The sequence below is a fragment of the Ictalurus furcatus genome, chromosome 3, assembly GCF_023375685.1.
Source record: "Ictalurus furcatus strain D&B chromosome 3, Billie_1.0, whole genome shotgun sequence".
NCBI lineage: Eukaryota > Metazoa > Chordata > Actinopteri > Siluriformes > Ictaluridae > Ictalurus > Ictalurus furcatus.
Window position 1 is genome coordinate 28,117,869 of NC_071257.1, and position 24,722 is coordinate 28,142,590.

The 24,722-nt window shown below is 38.5% G+C and overlaps 2 protein-coding genes across 5 annotated transcripts in view; one reads left to right on the forward strand and one right to left on the reverse strand.

Annotated features, from left to right (window-relative positions):
• med19b (mediator complex subunit 19b) lies at nucleotides 1-7,862 on the forward strand. 3 transcript variants are annotated; one of them, XM_053621913.1, is made up of 7 exons: nucleotides 1-128; nucleotides 518-691; nucleotides 1,674-1,796; nucleotides 1,955-2,088; nucleotides 3,412-3,508; nucleotides 3,622-3,716; nucleotides 7,437-7,862. In XM_053621913.1, the coding sequence occupies exons 2-7, from the start codon at nucleotides 535-537 to the stop codon at nucleotides 7,500-7,502; spliced, it is 672 nt and encodes a 223-aa protein (XP_053477888.1). In that variant the 5' UTR covers nucleotides 1-128; nucleotides 518-534; the 3' UTR covers nucleotides 7,503-7,862. The 3 variants fall into 3 exon arrangements, with proteins under 3 accessions (XP_053477888.1, XP_053477886.1, XP_053477887.1); XM_053621912.1 differs by lacking the exon at nucleotides 1-128 and adding an exon at nucleotides 142-275; XM_053621911.1 differs by lacking the exon at nucleotides 1-128 and having other exon boundaries at nucleotides 139-691.
• The window catches only part of slc43a1b (solute carrier family 43 member 1b), a 25,690-nt gene continuing 8,543 nt past the window's right edge, over nucleotides 7,576-24,722 (reverse strand). The window contains exons 6-15 of one of the 2 annotated variants that reach the window (XM_053621883.1): nucleotides 18,829-18,921; nucleotides 17,607-17,740; nucleotides 16,495-16,646; nucleotides 16,249-16,395; nucleotides 14,978-15,013; nucleotides 14,716-14,848; nucleotides 14,490-14,610; nucleotides 14,318-14,391; nucleotides 12,003-12,126; nucleotides 7,576-11,559 (exon numbers count right to left, since the gene is read on the reverse strand). In XM_053621883.1, coding sequence (XP_053477858.1) covers nucleotides 11,362-11,559; nucleotides 12,003-12,126; nucleotides 14,318-14,391; nucleotides 14,490-14,610; nucleotides 14,716-14,848; nucleotides 14,978-15,013; nucleotides 16,249-16,395; nucleotides 16,495-16,646; nucleotides 17,607-17,740; nucleotides 18,829-18,921 — 1,212 coding nt within the window. In that variant the 3' untranslated portion in view covers nucleotides 7,576-11,361. Of the gene's footprint in view, nucleotides 11,560-12,002; nucleotides 12,127-14,317; nucleotides 14,392-14,489; nucleotides 14,611-14,715; nucleotides 14,849-14,977; nucleotides 15,014-16,248; nucleotides 16,647-17,606; nucleotides 17,741-18,828; nucleotides 18,922-24,722 lie in introns of both variants that reach the window. The other variant, XM_053621882.1, reaches the window with a different exon arrangement.

Here is a 24,722-nt window from a genome sequence, read left to right on the forward strand (position 1 = left end):
TGCACTTATTAGGGTGCAGAAGTCATTATTTCATGGCACCTAGATAAGGGAGTACGAGGCCATTTGAGACTCAGTTAGAGTTGGTAATAGGAAGACGTCGCTGCGGGCTTCCGTGTGTTTTGCTTACTGTAAGTGTTCGATAATACGCGCCTATTACGTATGTGTTCTAAACTTTCACTTAACAACGCGTAAATTCTGCACCGAAACAACAACAAGAAGAATGTGGATAACAATAGTTTGAGTCCTGTAACCTTTGACATCATGTGCATCCTAAAGTATGTACGAATTGTGATTTTAATATGTATAATAAAATGTTATTTAGATATGTCGCAATATTAGATGTATTATGGTACAAACTATTAAACTACACCGAATACAGTAACCACTAAGAGCGTCAAGAAAGTCTTCAAACAACACGTCAAAAGTGATAGTTCATATTGTGGGGGGAAAAAAGAAAGAAAGAAACACATCTTAAACATGACAGAAATATTTTCATCGCTCTACGGACAAACTGAAGCCCAGGGACCTTCTGCGATGGGGTTCGGCCCCGGGAAACCACTTCCACCACCGGTCCCCCAAAACCCAGTGCACATGGCTGTGCCTATTCCACACCAACTTGTAGATGAAGGGCCTCCTCTCCGAAAACCTGCAGCCATGAACGAGCCCTTTTACTTAGTGCGAGAACTGCCAAGTGAGTACCTGTCTAGCCTTATTGTCTTAATCAGGCTTACTTTTTTATTGTTTACAAACAGCATCATCAACTATAATCATTAACACCACCACACTCCACTAGTGTGAGTAATTTTCAGTGTTTTACATGTTAGTACAGAGATAAACATCCATCCATTTTCTATACTGCTTATCCTACACACAGTTGGGGGGGGGAACTCCCAGGAAACTCAGGGCAGTAGGTGTGTGACACCATCACACCCATAGCAGGGCAGGCACACACACACACACACAGAGAGAGAGAGAGAGAGAGTTTGGAAATTGCATGTCTTTGAATTGGGGGAGGAAACCGGAGTAGCCAAAGGAAAGAACCAAAGCACAGGGAGAACATGAAAACTCACACACAGGGGAGGGATTTGAACCCCCAACTGTGCCCCCAGCGTTAAGCATTACACTGATTATTCCAAAAAGGCACATAAATTACGGGTTCCTGCTCTCAACACACCTCAGCCAGCTCTTTAACGCCTCTTGTTGGGATGAGAAAAAACTGAGAAACTTATTGACAGTCAGGCTCGAAGACTGGAGCAGGTAACTGCTGACATAAACAGACTGGTTTATTCATTCGTTCATATCCAGTACCTGCTTCATCAGCAGTGGATCCTATACTGGGAACACTGGGAATGAGGTGGGAATGCATGCATCCTGGAAGGGATGCCAGTCCATTGCAGAGCACTACACACACACACACACACACACACACACACATAGATGTACATAGGGGCAATTTTTCAGCCAGTCCTCCTACTGGGATGTTGTTGGGAAGCAGGAGAAAACCAGAGACCCTGGAGGGAACCCGTGCAACACCTGAGCTCAGGGTGGAACCAGGGACCCTGTAGCTGTGAGACTGCAATGGCTTAAATAACTCAACACTTTTGTTACGGCTGCAAATGTATCTATTATTTTTGTTTCCACAATGTCCCACTCTTATATTTCTTCTTCCTTAGTGGAAAATGAGCTGACTGGAAACACCAACCTCATTACACACTACAATCTGGAACATGCATACAACAAGTTTTGTGGCAAGAAGGTGAAGGAGAAGCTCAGCAACTTTCTCCCAGAGCTACCTGGTGAGTACATTTAAGATTAATCTGAAATCAGTGGTGCAGACCATGTTAGTACTCATACTTCATCATCGTCCCTCCATATATGAGCAACAGGCATTTTCTGGGAATGGGGAATGTTGCCTTGATATGCCTTGAAGTTAAAAGATGATTCCTTTTCCTAGGTATGATAGACACTCAAGGTCTTCAGGATGGAAGTTCTTTGCGCTCCCTTATTGAGAAGCCACCAGTGTGCAACAACTCCTTCAGTCCTCTTACTGGAACCATGCTTACTGGGTTCCGACTACACACAGGCCCTGTAAGTGTGGCTTTTTTTTATGTCAGTCTGACAGCCTTCTTTGTGATGTGCCATATTTTTACATGGTCTGGAAGTGCTCTTCTTTAGGATCTACTATTAAACACAAAACTTTTTCAGCTATTTAGTTAATTAGTTTAGTAAAAAAAAATTTATGCAAGGTAGTAAAAGTGTATATGTAGAGAATAAAACCCCCTCTAAAACCGTGGTGGTGTGATGCGGCCAGATTAAATATTACCACCCTGAAGTTAATTATTTTAAATTACTGAATGACCTGAAGTGTTTTATTTGTCTTATACCACAGCAATTCATACGCCATACTTTTTATCCATTTATAGTTACGTTGAATGGTGTGGAACGTCCATGATTTAAGTGAGTTCCTGTTGTCATTTATGTCATAACAGATATAAAGACGTTCCATAATGTTCTCTTGAAAATGCAACTTGTTACCGAGAAACAAAATGCAATGCAATGCAACTGTTCTTAAAATTTGCCAGTGGTGGAAAACTTATAAAACTTTATCTCTGACAATTACAACGAAGTTTTCTCATTGTTAAATTGCAACACTTTAAGTTTTATTATTATTATTATTATTATTATTATTATTATTATTAGTCTTAAATTTTGTGGAGTATCTGCAATACTAGTCCCTGTGAATTAGTTGTTTCTGTAGAAATGGTAACATATGCACTTGTAAGGAAATTATGAGGTCATTTTAGTGTATTGGCTCTCTTTTATATATATTCACGTTTTCTGCCTCAGTGTTTTTCAACACAATCATTTAAATCATTAAAAATTAGTTTACATGGAATAATATATTGTTTTTAAATACCCAAGAAACAGGTAAATTGGCCTAGGAACGTTTTTCTACAGTAGTGTTGCATTAAGAAACTGGTTTAAATAATAATATATTGTAATATATTTTTTTTATTTATGTATGTATGTGCGTATTTATTTATTTATTAATAAAAATATTAATATCCAAATATTTAACACTTAAAAACAGTGAATCAGTGAATTGACTCCAAAGCTTTGGGTTGAACAAACCCAAGTGCAGCTTACACTTTTGATAGAGCTGCTGTTGTAGAAAATTAATCAACACTTTCTGGCCAGTCAGATTTCAAAATTCAGCACCGCTGTGGTATAACAGTAATTCAGTTACGCTTGGTAGGGCATAATAGGGCTCTGTATTAGCGCTCTGTACCAGTATTCTGACAAGCAGCATATATTTTCCTTCAAATGTCAAATGGAAACACGAGCATTAACTAGCATATGCTGTTTTGGTTTGTTTTGTTTTTCTCTCCACACTGCCTCGACATCCTCAAGCTTCCCGAGCAGTACAGACTGATGCACATTCAGCCCCCAAAGAAGAAGAGCAAACATAAACACAGACACCACCGACCCCAGGACCCCTTACCCCCAGGTATCAAGTCTCTCACTATCACTTCATACTATCACTGTTTATTTTAGAATGTTGACTTTAGTGCAGATATTTCACTTTTGCTTAACCTGTTTTTTTGGTTCTCTGTTTAACAGAAACACCGTCAGACTCAGACCACAAGAAAAAGAAGAAGAAGAAGGATGATGATCCTGATAGAAAGAAAAAGAAGAAGGATAAGAAGAAAAAGAAGGTTTGTAAGATGTCTGAGTGTGGAGAATGAAGAGCTGTTATTCAGAAACTTACTTTCAGTAATAGGACACCATAAAAATAGTTAGTGTTAATATATTAAGCCAGTAAACTTAATTATAGGACAGTGCTTTTGAATTCTTGAAGCTGATTTATCCACATAATCTAAGACCCATAATAAACCCAATTTAAAAACATGCTTTAAAAGATATAATCGTTCGGTCCGTACATTGCAGTTGCACGGAATAGTTTTGCACTGTCTTTCGCAGTGATGTTTGTTGGTAAATGAGACCTTTTAGCTGTACACATGTTCGACGCACGTGAATCGAAGACGGGTTTGGCTGAATGCTCATTGTGATGATGTCACATGACACGTCTTGGATCAAATCTGCGTTAATTTAGAAAATTTACTGAAAGCTCCTCCGAATATTGTAGCGTTTGCTTGATTTTGTTCATTTCTGCGGTCACAAAATCCTTGAGGGAATGATTGTTGATATGGTGAAGCTTTCTGTAAGGGGGGGGGGTTTGTTTGATATTGATCGTGTGTCAGCGCTTTGTAACCTTGGAACGTCTTCAGGACGGAGGGCTCTGTGGTTTCTCAGTAATGAGACAAGATGCATTTTTTTGTCTTACTAACTTTAAGAGTGAGAAAATAAAAGAGGCTGGTGAGGGAATGATTGCTTATGGTTACTGTAACGTAGGTTATTACAGGGACCAACTTATTTCACTGACATTCTTTAATTATTGAAAAATTTAAATCATTGGGAAATTGTATTCGGGGAATAACACTTTGGGACATATCATTATGTAAGTAATAACACATGACAGACCATGCTTTATACAAAAATAATGCATGCCAGTTCCATTCCCCCGACTACAAAGTGCATCTCTCTCTCGCTCACACACACACACACACACACACACACACATACATAAATCTCAGCCTGTCATTTTACTGAGAAAACGGAGGAAATGTAAAGCGGTACCGAGACAGAGAGCGCAAGACTAAGAGTCAACAGAGACTTCCAGAAATATCAAATAAACATCTAACAAAAAACACCACATCAACAGTTGTAAGAATTACTTTGTTAAACAAAAACTTGTTTTTTAAAAATCTGTTCATTAGATTAGATTATGTGGCGCGTCTGCTGTTCAAGTCCTTGTGTTGTTATAAAAACAATAACATATTAGAACAAGCGCATTAATATTAACTGTGCTGTAGTAAGAAAATAATGCACACTTTCTGGCCAGTCAGATTTGAGCATTCATAATGGAAAATAATAACATAGTTGTGTAAAAAACTAAGTACACCCCATGGAAATTGTTGGGTTTTATTGACATATTTGGACAAGCAAACATTTGATCATCTTTGAATCAGTGCCTATTAATAAAGTTGATATATTTGAACAAAGCCACAAGGATAATGAGCTTTTTCATTCATTTATTCAACAGAAATATCAATAGATGTAATATTCTTCTTTGGCCTCAGAAGCTAGTATTGTCCCCTTTAGCAGAAATAATTTCTTTTGCATAATTGTCCACTAGTCTCTGACATCGGCTTGCTGGAATTTTTGACCACTCAAATCATTTGGAGATCTTTTTAAATCCCTTGCCAGACTCATATGCCTCCACAACCTTTTTTTCCTGAAGGCTTTACAGATCTCTTCAGATCTTGGCATGATGACACAACACACCTCAATAGCAAAGGGAACACCAGACGCTAGATATGAGAGGGGTATAAATAAGACAGGTTCCACCTGCACTCCCTAAGCAGGTTCTAATCACTGGCACACAATCCTGAACACCTGATTCTAATTTTATGGATTTGAAGGTGTGATAAATGTAAGGGTGTACTTACTTTTTCCATTTGACTGCTCAGTCTTTTATGAATTTAAATTGTGAAAATTACTACAAATGTCAAGTTTATGTGTCATTTGATAGAATATCACCTTTATTAACAGGCATTGTTTCAAAGAGGATCAAATGTTTGCTTGTCCAAATACAGTGCATCCGGAAAGTATTCACAGCGCTTCACTTTTCCCACATTTTGTTATGTTACAGCTTTATTCCAAAATGGATTAAATTCATTATTTTCCTCAAAATTCTACAAACAATACCCCATAATGACAACATGAAAGAAGTTTGTTTGAAATCTTTGCAAATTTATTAAAAATAAAAAACAAAAAAGCACATTTACATAAGTATTCAGCCTTTGCCATGACACTCAAAATTGAGCTCAGGTGCATCCTGTTTCCACTGATCATCCGTGAGATGTTTCTACAACTTGATTGGAGTCCACCTGTGGTAAATTCAGTTGATTGGACCTGATTTGGAAAGGCACACACCTGTCTATATAAGGTCCCACAGTTAACAATGCATGTCAGAGCACAAACCAAGCCATGAAGTCCAAGTAATTGTCTGTAGACCTCCGAGACAGCATTGTATCAAGGCACAGATCTGGGGAAGGGTACAGAAACATTTCTGCAGCATTGTAGGTCCCAATGAGCACAGTGGCCTCTATCAGCCGTAAATGGAAGATGTCTGGAACCAGCAGGACTCTTCCTAGAGCTGACCGCCCGGCCAAACTGAGCGATCGGGGGAGAAGGGCCTTAGTCAGGGAGGTGACCAAAAACCCGATGGTCACTCTGACAGAGCTCCTTCTAGAAGAACAACCATCTCTGCAGAACTCCATCAATCAGGCCTGAATGGTAGAGTGGCCAGATGGAAGCCACTCCTCAGTAAAAGGCACATGACAGCCTGCCTGGAGTTTGCCAAAAGGCACCTGAAGGACTCTCAGACCAAAGATTGAACAAAGATTGAACTCTGTGGCCTGAATGGCAAGCGTCATGTCTGGAGGAAACCAGGCACCACTCATCACCTGGCCAATACCATCCCTACAGTGAAGCATGGTGGTGGCAGCATCATACTGTGGGGATGTTTTTCAGCAGCAGGAACTGGAAGACTAGTCAGGATCGAGGAAAAGATGAATGCAGCAATGTACAGAGACATCCTTGATGAAAACCTGCTCCAGAGCGCTCTGTACCTCAGACTGGGGCGAAGGTTCATCTTCCATCTTTAACGACCCTAAGCACACATTCAAAATAACAAAGGAGTGGCTACAGGACAACTCTGTGAATGTCCTTGAGTGGCCCAGCCAGAGCCCAGACTTGAACCCGATTGAACATCTCTGGAGAGATCTGAAAATGGCTGTGCACCGACGCGCCCCATCCAACCTGATAGAGCTTGAGAGGTCCTGCAAAGAAGAATGGGAGAAACTGCCCAAAAATAGGTGTGCCAAGCTTGTAGCATCATACTCAAAAATACTTGAGGCTGTAATTGGTGCCAAAGGTGCTTCAACAAAGTATTGAGCAAAGGCTGTGAATACTTATGTACATGTGCTTTTTTTGTTTTTTTATTTTTAATAAATTTGCAAAGATTTCAAACAAACTTCTTTCATGTTGTCATTATGGGGTATTCTTTGTAGAATTTTGAGGAAAATAATGAATTTAATCCATTTTGGAATAAGGCTGTAACATAACAAAATGTGGAAAAAGTGAAGCGCTGTGACTACATTCTGGATGCACTGTATGTCAAAAAAGCCAACTTTTTATTTTTTTCACATCACTGTATCAGTGTACCAGCACACCCTTAAATGAATTAAAGGTTTTTAGCTTGATATCTAGTGTGTTATAAGATTGTTTTGCTGTTTGCTCTTTGTTCTCAGAACCGTCACAGTCCTGATCACCCGGGCACGACCAGCTCTCAGCCCAGCAGCAGCAGTCTGAGATAAAAGCACACAGGATGAGAGAATTCACTGTAAATAGCATTAAAAGACACAAGTGGGGAATACGGTTATTTTAAGTGTGTGTGTGTGTGTGTGTGTGTGTGTGTGTGTGTGTGTGTGAGTGAGAGAGAGAGATAGAGAGAGGCATTGCAGTGCAGGCCTTTATTTTTACTCGTGTATGGTACTTGTGTATTGTGTATATGCTTCAGCAAGACAACAAACCATATTGCAGCAAAGCATATTTGTTACATCAGTTAGTAATTGTATGTTTATTTATGCAATAATAAATTAATACAGACAAAATGTCATGTACACTGTGACACTGAACATCTTTCATCAAGTCAGTAAAACACTTTGCAATTTTTACTTTGCCTTGTGATTTATATTTCGCTTAATTTTTTTCCACTATTCCTAAAATATTTACAAAAGTAAATATTTAAGAAAATATAGAGCAAAAGGAAGGTCCAAGGTATAATAAATGAATTTATATTCAGAGATTGAAAAAAGAAATCAGAACAGTACATGTGAATACTTGTGATGTTTGTTCACATTGTAGGAGGCACTTCTGATTACAGAATAAAATATAAAAATTCAATAGAAACCCTGATAACAAATCAACACATAATAGCAGAGTTGATCAACAAATAATAGCAGAGTGGGAAAAGTACATTGCATTTATTCATTTTATTCTAAATTCTTTGTAAAGGAGGCAGAATCTAAATTGAAAAACTGCTCTATGCAGCTGAGGGTTAATCAGTAACTCTCTGGCTACCATGGCATTAAGAAAAAGCAGCAGCAGCCTTTATTTCTCACATATACATTACACCACATTGAAATTCATTTCGTTGCTCAAGGGCCCAACAGTGGCAGCTTGGCAGTGCTGGGGCTTGAGGGCCAAAGCCTTAACTATTGAACCACCACTGCCCCATTAGGCATTTTCAATTAAAGAAGAAGTCTACGTAGTGCATCCATATATACACCATATATACCTGATTTCTTCTGTTTTGGTGTATGTCTCATGCTAAATTGTTTCAGAAATTTAAACAAAATCTAAGATAAAACAAAGGCAACCTGAGTAAACACAAAATAGTTTTTATCAAGCAAGAAGTTTATCCAATACCAACTAGGCCTGTGTGAAAATGTATTTGCTCCTGTAATTACTAATTCCCCAAATCTATGAAACTCTATTCATAATGAAGTTCAGCTGGACTAGACACAACCAGGTCTGATTACTGCAAACCCTGTTCAATCACACTATGCCAAAGTTGAAAGAAATTCCAGAAATGATGAGGAAGAAGGTGATTGAAATACATCAGTCTGGGAAGGGTTACAAAGCTATTTCAAAGGCTCTGGGACTCCAAAGAACCACAGTGAGAGCCATTATCTCCAAATGGAAAAAAACTCGGCACAGTAGTGAACCTTCCCAGAAGAGGCTGATCTTCCAAAATTCCTCCAAGAGCACAACAACGACTCATCCAGGAAGTCACAAAAGAGCCAAGGACAACATCAAAGGACCTACAGGCCTCTCTTGCATCAATAAGGGTCACTGTTCATGACTCCACTATCAGAAAGACACTGGGCAAAAATGCCATCCATGGAAGTGTGGCGAGGTGAAAACCACTGCTAACCCAGAACATTAAGGCTCTTCTGAATTTTGCCAAAACACATCTTGATGATCCTCAAACCTTTTGGGACAATGTTCTGTGGACTGAGCAGACAGGGGTCCTGTTACAACTGGCGTAAACCAAACACAGAATTCCACAAAAAGAACATCATACCTACGGTCAAGCATGGTGGTGGAAGTGTGATGGTGTGGGGATGCTTTGCTACTTCAGGACCTGGGCAACTTGCAATAATTGAGGAAAACATGAATCCTACTCTCTATCAGAAAATCCTAAAGGAGAATGTCCGGTCTGCAGTCCATAATTTGAAACTCAAATGCAACTGGATTATGCAGCAAGACAATGATCCAAAGCATCCAGAAACATTTGGTTGTAGTTGTTGCTGCTAAAGGTGACACAACCAGATTTTACATTTAAGGGGGCAATTAGTTTATCACTTGGGAGATAGGTGTTGGATAAGTTTTTTTTGTTTGTTTTTTCTCAATAAAATAAATAAAAAGTGTATTGTGTGTTTATTCAGGTTGTATTTGGTTTGAAAATCTAAAAGCATTAAGTATGAGATGTACAAAAAATATATATAAATTTGTTTAATACTTTTTCACAGCACTGTATAACCCTGTAACCTTCTTACTGAAGGTCTGGACTGTTGTTTGACATTTGTTGAGAGAAAGGTTAATACATAAAAAACAAGTTCACAGACAAATAAATCCCTGATAGCAGAAGTGCAACTCATCAAACTTTCAGGTGGAAGTCCACAAAAACATTAATTTGTCAGTAAATAGGACTAGCTTATCTTATTCTCCCAATATCATTAGATTGATTCCGCATTTCTGCATCTAAAGTAGGTTGACTTTTGTTAAAACAATTTGTACATAGCTCTATAACTCTGACATGAAAATATAATCATACACTTCAAGTACAAAGTAATGGTGTACAAGTTCAAAGTGCAGTTAGCAAATAATTTGGCAACCATAAATTTGTGTGTTTTTACTCATTCGGCTGAGGATTTTTTCCAAAGTCACTTACAGTGACACTAACAGGATACAATTGCACAGTTTATTATTAAAGATCTTACTCAAGGAGCCAACCGTAACAGTGCTGTGGTTTGAACTCATGTCCTCATAACAGAAGCACTGACTGCCAAACACAAACACGCATTAAAACAAACTAAGTATAATAAGCAAGTATACATTCTTTCTTCTACTCAGTACAAACTGCAGTGACTAACAGAACAATACTATTAAAAAGAGCTCTAAACAGACACATGCAGTACCAACAGACTTAGACGTAATGGTTTAACTGAGTAATGGTTTACCACTAACTGGAGGTAGCTTATGGTGATATCAGCCAGTCAGTATAATGTGATGATTTATTGCAAAGTGCATTACATTCATCAGTCATTAATATGTTTTTGTAAGTGAAACCTAAATTCCCGCCAGGTTTGGTTTCGGTAACATGTTTCTTCATATACGCCTATAAATGACCAAGCACATTCATAGCACAGCAGATTTAAGTTTAGTGATGCCCACAACACAGAACACCATAAAAAGCAAAGCTATCAGAGAGCTGGAACTGACAAAATGGCAACTAAATGGTGAAAGAGTGTCTTCTAAGCATTGTGTGTCTCCAGTAATGCAGCTCAGCTACTGCATTGCGTCGGTTACCATGGACAGAGACTAACTCTTCCTCCTGTTATTGGGTGCCATTTCTTTTTTTAGTCTTATGTATTTTAATTTGTGGATTTGTTCTAGATTGCTCAATGTAAGTTTTCATTACATTTACGCTACATAAGCCATTGAAACTTGTCAGAATAATCTGTATATCAGTACTGCACAACAATTATCCGAGTTTCAAATGTTTTTCCGAATAAATAATTTTTCATTAATACCACATTTTGTGCAACTTCTGCTGCGATTGGTTTGCAAATGCCTTTGTTTCTATTCAGCTTGGTAAATGAGGTCTATTAATTTTATTTATTTATTAAAAACAATCCTGCTGGCTCGGTCATAAGACCTAAAAGTTGCATCCATAGAATTTATAAATTGTGCGATTTGAAAATGTGGACCTTTTTGTAATTGCTCCCTTTTTTAATCCCACCATATGGCTGAATATAAATTTCCCTAAATGTCCCCTTAAAAATGTCCATGGTGTAAATCTTTGGTTATTTGTATTCAAGTTTGTTGTTCAGAAAAGCAAGAATGCAATTGCCTTTGTCACAAATTCGTTTTCTATATCGCTCCTTCTTAAATCTTGTCTGTATCAAGCCCATCACTGTAGAGTTTCTCAGGGCCATTTGCTGACTGGTTACAAACAACTTCTGACTGGTCAGTTGTTGCCTGATCCCGTACCTTCTTCTGTTTAATGAGTTGTCTGCGATGGTAGAACAGGTATCCTGGCAACAGAAAGCCAAGCACTGAGAAAATAAGCAGCCCAAAGTTGATCTATTGATGGGGAGGACAACAATAAAACATAGAAGTCCATTAGATGCACCAAAGACTTGTGTAGGGCTTGCACAATAATGAAATTATATTCACACTTTTATTGTGCATCTATAACCAAATTAAAACAAAATTATGTTTATGAATATTATAATGATCATTTGTCTTATTTAAATAATGAGGGAAACATCCTTTTCTTTTACATTGTACATTACAATCCTTCATTCCTTCACACATATAGATCTTTGAACCAAATCAAATGATCCTTAGTCAGATTAATAGAGTGGAACTTTCCTAAACATAATTACATTTAAAATACAGAAATGTCACCACAGCATGCAACCACACTTACAACATATTAAGATGGAGCTATAATGAAACTGTCTTTGATATGTCTATGTATGTGTGTGTGTGTGTGTGTGTGTGTGTGTGTGTGTGTGTCTCACCCAGTAAGGATCTCCCCTAAGTGGACCCAACATGAAGACAAACAGTGGCTGCTGGAGGAGCGCAAACAGAGCGCTCATTAAAGATTGCAGGCCCGTCAGAGTGCCAAAGTGGTTACATGGGTACCTGACAACCAGGAAAGTGAACATGATTTGATATTTCATTATGACTGAAGTTTTCTCCAACTGATCAAAAATAAGTTCAAGATAGCTGTGTGATATAAAAACTGGTCACAGCCAAACTATAAGTGGTTTAATATGAGAGTCAAAGAAGGCTCACTTAATAGCAATACAAGGCAATATAATAGTGCATACATACATATACATATACATATATATATATATATATATATATATATATATATATATATATATCACAAAAGTGAGTACAACCCTCACATTTTTGTAAATATTTGATTATATCTTTTCATGTGACAACACTGAAGAAATGACACTTTGCTACAATGTAAAGTAGTGAGTGTACAGCTTGTGTAACAGTGTAAATTTGCTGTCCCCTCAAAATAACTCAACACACAGCCATTAATGTCTAAACCGCTGGCAACAAAAGTGAGTACACCCTTAAGTGAAAATGTCCAAATTGGGCCCAAAGTGTCAATATTTTGTGTGGCCACCATTATTTTCCAGCACTGCCTTAACCCTCTTGGGCATGGAGTTCACCAGAGCTTCACAGATTGCCACTGGAGTCCTCTTCCACTCCTCCATGACGACATCACGGAGCTGGTGGATGTTAGAGACCTTGTGCTCCTCCACCTTCCGTTTGAGGATGCCCCACAGATGCTCAAAAGGGTTTAGGTCTGGAGACATGCTTGGCCAGTCCATCACTTTCACCCTCAGCTTCTTTAGCAAGGCAGTGGTCGTCTTGGAGGTGTGTTTGGGGTCATTATCATGCTGGAATACTGCATACTGATCATGCTCTGCTTCAGTATGTCACAGTACATGTTGTCATTCATGGTTCCCTCAATGAACTGTAGCTCCCCAGTGCCGGCAGCACTCATGCAGCCCCAGACCATGACACTCCCACCACCATGCTTGACTGTAGGCAAGACACACTTGTCTTTGTACTCCTCACCTGGTTGCCGCCACACACGCTTGACACCATCTGAACCAAATAAGTTTATCTTGGTCTCATCAGACCATAGGACATGGTTCCAGTAATCCATGCCCTTAGTCTGCTTGTCTTCAGCAAACTGTTTGCGGGCTTTCTTGTGCATCATCTTTAGAAGAGGCTTCCTTCTGGGACGACAGCCATGCAGACCAAGTTGATGCAGTGTGTGGCATATGGTCTGAGCACTGACAGGCTGACCCCCACCCCTACAACCTCTGCAATGCTGGCAGCACTCATACGTCTATTTCCCAAACACAACCTCTGGATATGACGCTGAGCACGTGCTCTCAACTTCTTTGGTCGACCATGGCGAGGCCTGTTCTGAGTGGAACCTGTCCTGTTAAACCGCTGTATGGTCTTGGCCACCGTGCTGCAGCTCAGTGTCAGGGTCTTGGCAATCTTCTTATAGCCTAGGCCATCTTTATGTAGAGCAACAATTCTTTTTTTCAGATCCTCAGAGAGTTCAATGCCATGAGGTGCCATGTTGAACTTCCAGTGACCAGTATGAGGGAGTGTGAGAGTGATGACACCAAATTTAACACACCTGCTCCCCATTCACACCTGAGACCTTGTAACACTAACAAGTCACATGACACCGGGGAGGGAAAATGGCTAATTGGGCCCAATTTGGACATTTTCACTTAGGCGTGTACTCACTTTTGTTGCCAGCAGTTTAGACATTAATGGCTGTGTGTTGAGTTATTTTGAGGGGACAGCAAATTTACACTGTTATACAAGCTGTACACTCACTACTTTACATTGTAGCAAAGTGCCATTTCTTCAGTGTTGTCACATGATATAATCAAATATTTTATTTAATATTAAGATATAATCAAATATTTACAAAAATGTGAGGGGTGTACTCATGTGAGGGGTGATACTGTATATATATATATATATATATATATATATATATATATATATATATATATATATATATGCACTATTATATTGCCTTGTACTGCTATTAAGTTAGCCTTCTTTGACTCTATATATATGAAATCACAATAAACTCAGTTCATCAATTACCACAAAAGGTTACAGCATCAACAAAGTGATAATCTTGAGAGAATGAAACCATGGGCTGAAAATATTACTCATGTTATTGATCTTAAACACATGTTTTGTTCATTTTATAGACTTACGGGTGCCAATAATTTTGAACCTTCCTGTACATAATGTAATGACTTACACAGCAGCATAGAGTCCTCCACAGCAAGAGTGAATGAAACCTCTTACAACAGTATGAAGAACAAAGGACATCAACTATGACAGTGAGGGAGAGAAAATGATATTTACAATGATATGTACACATAAATATAGATATCCATGCACAAAGGTATGTATACAAGTGTGTGTACTACCTGGAGAGGAAGGTTGTCTATCAAGCATGTGGTGCCAAACAACACCAGCAAGAGATTAGTGAAGATAAAAGCTGTGATTGCATTGGTGAGTTTCTGGATCTTTCTGTCTCTCTTGGGTGGCCTGTGGGAAAATATTCATTAACATATTAATAGTGATAGATTATGAAATGAATTAAACTGAGCTACTTGTTAGAGCTATGTTGTCTTCTCCACTCTCTATAGCCACCTGTTCTCTCCATCCACCAAACTACTGTCCTCCTCGCACTCTTTCATCTTCCAGTCCATGATGTAGCCAATAAGAGGGGAGGTCAGGAGACACAGCAGCTGCATAGTGCCGAAGATAGACGAGTAGAGGCTCACTGAGGAAATGCATACAGCACATATCAGATATTACATACTACAACATCCTTGAAATGAAAATAGTAAATGCATTCATGGAAAATGTCTAAATTGCCCTCCTTGTTAACTTAATTTTGGAGTTTTCTTACCTTGCTCTTCTGCTTCTTTCACCAACTCTTCTGGAGCTGGAGCAGAAGAGAGATAGAAGATAAAGTTAAGCATGTAAACACACATATAAAACATATTGTCTGTTTCACTGAGAATGTTTTCAATGGTTGAGTATTATGTGTGAGGCCATGCCCTCATCGGACTGGACGCACTTTAATGCATTTTGCCTTAAGTATTCAGAATGCCGAACATTTTTGACATAGCTACAGAATCCACCCATCCATCCATCCACCCACCCATCCACTCAACCATCCATCCACCCAACCATCCATCCATCCATCCACCCATGCATCCACCCCTCTTCCATACCATTTATGTTGCACAGGGTCGCGAGGAGCCTGGAGCCTATCCCAGGGACCTCGGGGCACAAGGCAGGAGACACTCTGGACGGGGTGCCAACCCACCACAGGGCACAATCACACACATTCACACACTACAGACAATTTAGAGATGCCAAACAGCCTACAGTGCATGTCTTTGGACTCGGGTTGAAAACCTGAGTACCCAGAGGACACCTCAAAGCACTGGGAGAACATGCAAACTTCATGCATACAGGGCAGAGGCGGGATTCGAACCCCCATCCCCACGAGGCAAACTTGCTAACCACTAAGCCACCGTGCCTCCCACCCCTACAGAATATTTTAAATAAATGCGAACAAATTGGCATTCTGTATAAACATATTATTTTTCATTTGCTCTCAGTCCCCTGGAACTCTGTTTTTGTATGAATATGAGGTTACACAGATGCAAACCTCTGTCATCCACTACTATGGGAAAAGCCAAAGAACTTTTAACATAAAAGAGACAAATGGTTGTTGATCTGCACAAACCAAGTAATTGATATAAAAATATAAGTGGAGTTAAAAATAAAAAAATAAAAAATTCAGGCCATGTCTGCAAAGCATCTTCACTGTTCACTGGCAAAAAAAAAAAAAGTTCGATATTTGACAGCAAATGTACTTATACTATAAGCACACTGCCCACCCACACAGTGAGGAGGATGGAGAAGGAGGGAAAAAAAAGAACAAATATCCCAGTTTCATAATTGCACAGTTTTGTGCATAAATTGTAAATTGTACATAAATTGTTGTATTTGTTAAGATTCAAAATCAAGCGTTAAAAATCCCTTTCATAACAACAAACTGTTCGGAATAACAGTTTTCTGGAGGACATGGCATCTGTGTAACTAAGTCACATCTGATTCAACCTTTAATTTCGAAATCAGTCAAGTAGGGCAGTATGGGATGCTCACCATTGGGGTCACCATGTGTAACCAAGAACTCCAACATCTTATTCATGGCTCCCATATAAAATATGATGCGGAGCTGGGTGATCGCCATGGTGATCAAACTCCACAAGAAGATGGCAGAACACACAGAGCGGCGAAATGGCTGGGCACCTAAAAGTACACAGACACCACATGTAATACGGTATGCTTTTCTGTGATTGCAGATGTGTGCAAGCACTGTATGTATGCATATGTTTGTGTAACTCTCACCCTGGCACTGTGCAGCTGCTCCATTGCTTTGTTTATACTCATCCAAAACCTGTTTTTTAGTAATTTCCCGCGCTACAGTGGTTACATGACTATAGCAGCGATCCCCTGTCACTTTATGATCCATTGCTACACCACTCAGCTTTACTTTTTTACTGTAATATGGAAAAAAAGGAAGAAATTAAGCAAATATTTTTATACAAATGAATAAACAAATGTACAAATTATTGTGCAACTATTCTACTCTGTAGTATTCAGTTGACACCGGTTCTTAGACATTCTTTTAGAAGAAAAAAAAAGGTTACATTTAGAACTTTTAGGGCTTTTTCAGCAAGGAGAACCCTTACAGGTTGTATGTAGACCTGTATAACAGAGTGTTTCCCTAACAGAAGATCCCTTTTGGAAGTTAAGAACCCCTGACTACACAAAAACAGAACCATTTTCTAACAGTGAAGTGTGAAGTCATTTTGCTTTGTCTCTTTTTGTGTCAGTGTTTACAAAGACATACACAATATATAGGTAACACTTTAGAATATGGATCCACTACACAGGAAGAAATGAATGATACAATATTAACTTTCTAATAACTGCTATTAACATAACTAGAAACTCTGATTAACGAATTAGTAAGTAATAGCACACAGATGAATGCAGTGGTTCACTATTAACTAATCAATAACTACTATTTCTTTCATGTCTCCCGGAGAACTACTAAGCAACTATATACAGTTTCATAATTAATGCGAAACAGCTACTGTTAACGAATAGACAAGATTGTTTACATAATCAATAGGTAATAGCAGACTTATGATTTGGGTAAGCTGTTTGTGAGAGACCAAGGCAGTCAAGGCACAAAGGACACAGTTTCCCCCTAAAAAAAGAGTTTGACGAATCAAAATGTAGATTTTGACTGAACAGAAGCAAACAAATAAATCAACAGAGGTGGCAATACAGACGGACTAGTCCACTTTAGACACAGAGGGGGAAAACAAAACACTACAAACATCAAAGTAAAACATTAAAGACAAGGCCAGCTGAATAATTGAAATAAAGTGTTACCCAATATACAGTATAGTGTTTGCATTAAAGATAAATGTACAGAATGGAATACTGACGTGTAGCTGATCTCCTCAGGGGCGGGAAAAGGCTCCACGGGCCAATTAAGAAAGCAGTTGAGGAAGACAAGACATGCCAAGCTTGCCCACACCCAGAAGATCAAGCGGAATGACACCCCCAGATCATAGATTAACTAAAGACAGGAACCAAACATTAGCATTTTTTAAATGATTATTCTGTCTGGAGCAAGGTTAAGCTAGTGCTGTAAGTATACGCTTGAAGACCATACTCTTTTTATGTACAAGTAATTAGAGCTTCATTTAACCTAGGCATAACATCCATGCCTGCAATAAGACCTCCAGGCTGGCAGAGGGTAATCTCACCTGAGTACTGACTTACAATGTACACCTACTTTTCATTGTCTTGCCTTGAAAAACCATTCCAAGTTTCTGCTATATAAGTTTTAAAAAGTATTTCTCAGCTGAAATATGTTTCTATTTTGCATATCATTTTTGACTAAACTGATTATCATGTGCTCTTACATCAGTGCTGAAATAATCACTGATTAACTCAGTGGATTTCATTCTGTTGGTTAAATTTCCAATTTTTTAAAAGCATTTCAACATAGTGTAAGCAATGTGCACTGCAGATAATTTGACAGCTGGTATTATGTACATTTCACTATGGCACATAACCAAAAACTTGATGAGGAAAACATACTTAGCTACTCTGGCACCTTTAGACAAATTGACCATGTGCCTACACACACTGTATTCTTGCTAAATGAATTCTTTAAGTTCTGTTTGATTATGGTTTTCCTCATCATCTGTGTACCGGATCTTGTCTATTTTGCTTTTTTTTTTGCTATTTTGTAATTTGGATTTGTCTGCCTGCTTTGTAAATAAACTTTTTAATAAACTTCTCCACATGATAGGTTCTCCATAACACCCTTTTCAGTCTGTTGTGTTATATTAGTCTAGTACTATGCTCTCCATGGTGAAATGAACTGGGTTCAGTGGAGGTCCAGAACAAATATTTCACATTAAATTTGAACCAGAATTTGTCCTGTTATAAAAACTTCTTCACAGCTTTCCTCTAGGTTCCTGTCCACACCTCATTTGGCAACCAAGGCATTAAGGGTTAAGTACCTTGACACCCAATGCAAAATGTTTACATGCAATGACGTTGCAGTGCCTTAATTATGTTTGAATTATGTTTAGCGTTTTAATTTTGTCTATTTAAGGAGACTGACGTTGTGTAAGTTAGTACTTTGTGTCATACCTTGACTCCTGGGAAGGTAACCGCAGAGGAAGCATAAGAACCGATCATGAGTGAAAGAATGGTGGAACGCACATTTCCAAACATGTTGGGGAGCTGAGGAAACAAGATATTAATTTACGTTTATTTGTCTGGAATATCATCTGGAACATGGTTTACAACTGAGCAGTTGGGGGTTAAAAGAATACTCAACCCAGTCTCTATCTACTGAATGTCTACTACATTGCATGTTTTACCATGAACAATATGTACTGAGAAAAGTATATGAAAATATGTTTACTTGAAGCTCACTAAAGACTAAGGGTCTAAGGGCACAGGGCAAATCCTTTCAGAAACATGATTGTTTTTTCAGGTGGCAGAACTTGGGGCTATACATTACCAACATAACCAGTACCAGATTCAGGAAAGTGTGAGTACATGAAATTTCTTTTAACTGTATTCCTCCAAGGAACACTCCATGGTGACACAGCTCTTCCTCACAGCTCTAGGGTCCCCAATTTGTATGTGTGGAGTTTAGCATTTTCTCTCACTGTCCAAAAACAAGGTGGAAGGTGGACTGGTGAGTCTAAGGGTATTTCTCAAAACGAAGACAGCGTCCTAGTGAATCTGTGATGTTCCTAGAACAGTCCTTCTGAGGTTTCTAGGCTAGACTCCTCCTCAGCATTGAATGCTAGAATGAGACGGCCTAGTAAGTCCACACGGCTACATCATGGCTACATCATGAACGTTTCCGCTCCTGTTATGGCAGTATTACGGTGAATTGCTAGTAACACTGTAACCATAAAAGTAATGCCATAATATTTTTTATAAATACGACTGATTTTTTTGTAATTGTAGTATTGTAATACTATTTTAAAATAATTTAGGAAAAAAATCTTTATATGAATTGACTTCTAACTACTATATAATGCAATACGGTGAATGCGAATCATATGACAACCGTCTGTGGTCTCGCCGTGGTTTATAACACTGGCAGCATTTAATTTACAACAAAACAATACAAAAGAAAACACGAATGCCTTCATCTCCGAAAACATTTTCCGTCTTACATTTCATAACAAACTCGGGGCGAGCTTAGTGCCGACCCGTGTCCCAGCTTTTTTTTCCGTGAATTTTGGAATGTGTGCTAAGGATTGTGGGTGATTAGAGGACAGAAGGATACACTTAAGCATCCTTCAATATCTGCCGAACGAAGGCCAGGAAATGAAGGCTGCCTTCAAAAGATCCTTCAAATTGAGACGGTCTTCGACGTGGCAGCCGAGATATGCAACCTTCCTAGGACATAGCCTTCCATTTGAGAAACACCCTAAATTGCATTGAGTGTACATGGTGTCTGACATCCAATCCAGGATGTATTTACACCTCACCCCAAGTGTTCACAGGATGGGCTCCAGATTCACTGCCACCCTAACCAGAATAAAGTGGTTATTTAAGATGCATGAATGAATGTCTTGCTACAGTATCTGGTTGTTTTGGTTTTAACTTATAGTCATGTTTATAAACTGTACTGACCGTACAGAGAATATAGTCATCAATGAAATTCAGCATCTACCATCCGGTTTCCATTAGGTATGAATGAGTGTGTGAATGTTTATGTACACTGTATTGTGCCCTGTGATGAACTGCAGTCCTAGCCAGAGTGTATTCCTATCTTGCACCTAGTGATCCCAGGGCAGACTCCAGACTTACCACAACCCTAACCAGGATATTGCGGGTATTGAAAATAAATGAATGAATGAATGAATGAATTTTCCATTCTTCTCTCAGTACAGGGAAACATGTTGAAATTCTTGTTTGCTGTATTTACACATATCCTACAGGTGCAGTGGATAGAAGTTAGCTTGAAAAATGCTGGAGTATTTACTCAAGCCTCTTGTCCAAGACACATCTTTGGCTCTTGGCCAATCATGAAAGTTGAATCCACAACTTTACAGTGACTACCACACAACTTTAACCACTGAGCTGTTTTCTGGTTTAAGACCTGAACTGCATGTCCACAGCCAGCAGGGGACGTGTTGTAGTAGTGCAAAAAGTGGGAGACACAGCTGTATTTAATTCAGCACTCAACCCAGAAGACTTGTCTTCTTATAATAAATTTTTCTTTATATAGATTTCTATTTCTATTACATAGCCCACAATCATATGTCTCTGAAAAACAGAGAAACTCAGTAGGAGGATGTGCAAGGCTTTGTCCTTAAGTTTTAAAATGTAAAGTCCGTAAAGTATTCAAACCCCTTCACTATTACCTCATTCCTCATGTTCATTTTAGCTTTTTTTTCTCTCATTAAAATATTCCATAATGACAATAATAATAATAATAATAATAATAATAATAATAATAACAATAATAATAATCCAGTTTGTGAATATGTATGGCAGGGATGTCAGCTCTGTCCTTAGGTTTAAAACTATGCAAAGAATATGAACCCATTGAACCCTGGGCCAGCATGAACAGCATGTCTCACAAAATGAACCTTCATAATATTTAGAAACATTTATAGCCAGAAAGAGAAATAGTAATATAATAAAAGGTAATGTGCAAAATGTTAAAATTTAAATTTTACAAATGTAATTTGCTAGTCATGCTAGAAACGCAGTAAACAGGGAGAGCTCTACATGACTAGCCTCTACATTTGTATTACTGTGACTTTTTTTCCCATTCTTTCTTTACTTGCTTCTGCTCTCCCTTTCATTTTTATATCTTTCCTTCTTTCATGCTCACTATAATTTTTTAATGTGCCAGATAAATATGGATTAGCATGTGTACACACCCCCACTTGAAATTCTTTCCCCTTACATGACTCTGCTTATGAATCATCCAATGCATCTCTCTCTCTCTCTCTCTCTCTCTCTCTCTCTCTCTATTCCCTTTTAACCCAAACTTTTCTGTCCATACTCTGTTTTGCCATCTCTATATCTGTCTCTCTGAGGTATTTATATTTATTCTGACCAAAAAGACATGGCATGGAGACAGAAAAACTAAATAAATGATCCATTATATGTACGAGAAGGAAGTACATGCGGCTCTAAAACTACAGAGAAAATACTCACTATTCATCTGTTTCACTATATTCAATAAAGTTATAAACAGTGTATAGATTGAGAAGAATGACAACATGTGGATTGGAGAAAAGGAGTGGAAAGGGTGAGATGGAGAGAAAGGGATAGGACAGTAGAACTGCAAGTTGGAGAGCAAGAAAGAGAGAGAGAGTTTGTCCTTACAGTTTGTGGCAACATGGGCTCTGCTGTAGTGAGGGCGTGAGCACTGTTCTGTCCTCTGATTGGCCACAAATGATATGGCAAAATATGGGGCCTTGAAGTACATGTGCCTCTGCAGAGTGACCAACCAAAATACACACACAGACACCCGAATGCTTGCTCTTGCATGACTCAACTTAGCCTGCAGTTTCACAAAATAAAATCAATTCCTACAAGGTAACGGCAATGTGGGCGTGCTGAAACTTACTGCAATAGCTTTGACTAGCACACACATTACAAAATACACGGTGATGTTTTGCTCTCTTCATTGTGGAAGAATAAGTCATTCATGTCATTAATAAGAATAAGAACCAAATGCATCTATGCTTATGACTGTATGATTGTGTTTTCTCTCAAACATTCATTCAGTATCTCACTATGGGAATTGAGTTGGGCGTGACTTTTCTGGAAGCACCAATAACACCACGTCTGTCAGGTGACAGACCAATCACGGTTTACCTCATCCATAGTACCTCATCCATTTACCTCATCCATAGTAAAAATCTAGTCATCACACAAAAACCTAAGCATAAATTTAATTCTTTTGAAATTCTTTATACCAGTATAAGTTATGTAACCACAAAAAAGAAGTCAATTCCTCTAATTATTATTTACAGACCCCCAGGGCCATATACTGAATTTCTTAGTGAATTTGCAGACTTTGTCTCAAACCTGGTTGTGTCTGTAGATAAAGCATTAATCATCGGAGACTTTAATATTCATTTTGATAACCTGGAAGACCCTCTAAGATTAGCGGTTGTGTCCAGCTTAGATGCAGTAGGGATTAATCAGAACGTAATCAGGCCTACTCATAATGGTGGTCACACTCTTGACCTCATACTAACATACAGACTAAGTATAGAAAATATTATAATTTTTCCGCAGTCTGAAGTTGTCTCAGACCATTATCTTATCTCGTTCATAATATGTATTGATCATAATATTTCCACCTCGCCTCGCTACCGCGTAAAACGTACCTACACATCAGCTATTGCACCGAGCTTCATAAATAATCTCGCAGAAACATCAATTAGATTTGGATCACCGTCAGATCCCATAGAACTCGATCAGGCGACTGAAAGCTTGGAGTCAACACTCCGCTACACACTAGATAGAGTGGCTCCACTCAAAAGGAAAATAATTAGAGAAAAAAAATTAGCACCCTGGTATAATGATCAAACACGAACCTTAAAACAGACAACTCGACAATTAGAACATAAATGGCGTCAAACCAAACTGGTGATATTTCAAACAGCATGGAAGGAGAGCCTACTGAAATATAGGAAATCTCTTGGCAATGCTAGAAAAATCTATTTCTCCACCTTAATAGGAGACAACAAAAACAATTCTAGATTCCTTTTCAACACAGTAGCAAAATTAACTAGGAATAAAACCACTACAGAGAGAAACACTCAATCATTACATAGCAGTGAAGATTTCATGAAATTTTTCATCGATAAGGTTGAAAATATTAGACGTGAAATACAGGCCATTAAATTAAAACCGGACAGTACTGTAACAAACCCATTACATGACAATGTAGCAATATCAGATCGATGTTTAGAGTGTTTTGCTCCGCTTAGAGAGACCGAACTAGCTACATTAATCTCTTCAGCCAATTCATCAACTTGCATACTAGATCCCGTACCTACATGTTTGTTTAAACAGATTTGTCCAGGAGTAATTGAACCACTTTTAAATATAATCAATTTTTCCTTAAGCACTGGCTATGCACCTAAATCACTTAAATTAGCAGTTATTAAACCCTTGATTAAAAAACCTGATCTTGACCCGTCTCAATTGTCCAGCTATAGACCAATATCAAATCTCCCCTTCATCTCTAAGATTTTAGAAAAGGTTGTAGCAAAGCAGTAATGCTCGTACTTAGATAGGAATAACATTCATGAAATGTATCAGTCAGGATTTAGACCTCATCATAGCACAGAGACAGCGTTAGTTAAAGTAGTAAATGACCTTCTACTGACCTACGATCAGGGTTGTGTCTCGCTGCTTGTGTTACTCGACCTTAGTGCAGCTTTTGATACTATAGATCACACTATTCTCCTTGATAGATTAGAAAATGTTGTTGGTATTAAGGGAACAGTCCTCTCCTGGCTCAGGTCTTATCTGACCGATCGTTATCAGTTCGTAGATGTATGCGTACTGAGGTTACTTTTGGAGTTCCACAAGGTTCTGTTTTAGACCCACTGCTCTTTACTTTATATATGCTACCCCTAGGACAAATTATTCGTAAACATGGAATTAGCTTCCACTGTTATGCTGATGATACACAGTTGTATGTTTCAGCGAAGCCAGAGGACAGACAGAAGCTTAGTAAAGTTGAGGATTGTGTAAAGGACATTAGACATTGGATGTTAACTAACTTCCTTCTACTTAATTCTGATAAAACAGAAATACTTTTATTAGGCCCACGTGTAGCTAGAAGTAATCTTTCTGATCACATGGTTACTCTGGATGGTCTTTCTGTTTCATCATGTACAGCAGTTAAAGACCTTGGAGTGATTATTGACTCCAGCCTATCATTTGATGCTCATGTAGATAATATTACTAGGATAGCTTTCTTTCATCTCAGAAATATTTCTAAAATAAGAAACATATTGTCACTACATGATGCGGAA

Bases quoted from the DNA above. Each gene is read 5' to 3' on its own strand.
- med19b (XM_053621911.1), top strand. From the start codon at position 478: ATGACAGAAATATTTTCATCGCTCTACGGACAAACTGAAGCCCAGGGA. The intron at 692-1,673 runs GTGAGTACCTGT...CTTCTTCCTTAG, and splicing joins CTTAGTGCGAGAACTGCCAA to TGGAAAATGAGCTGACTGGA. The intron at 1,797-1,954 runs GTGAGTACATTT...TCCTTTTCCTAG, and splicing joins CTTTCTCCCAGAGCTACCTG to GTATGATAGACACTCAAGGT.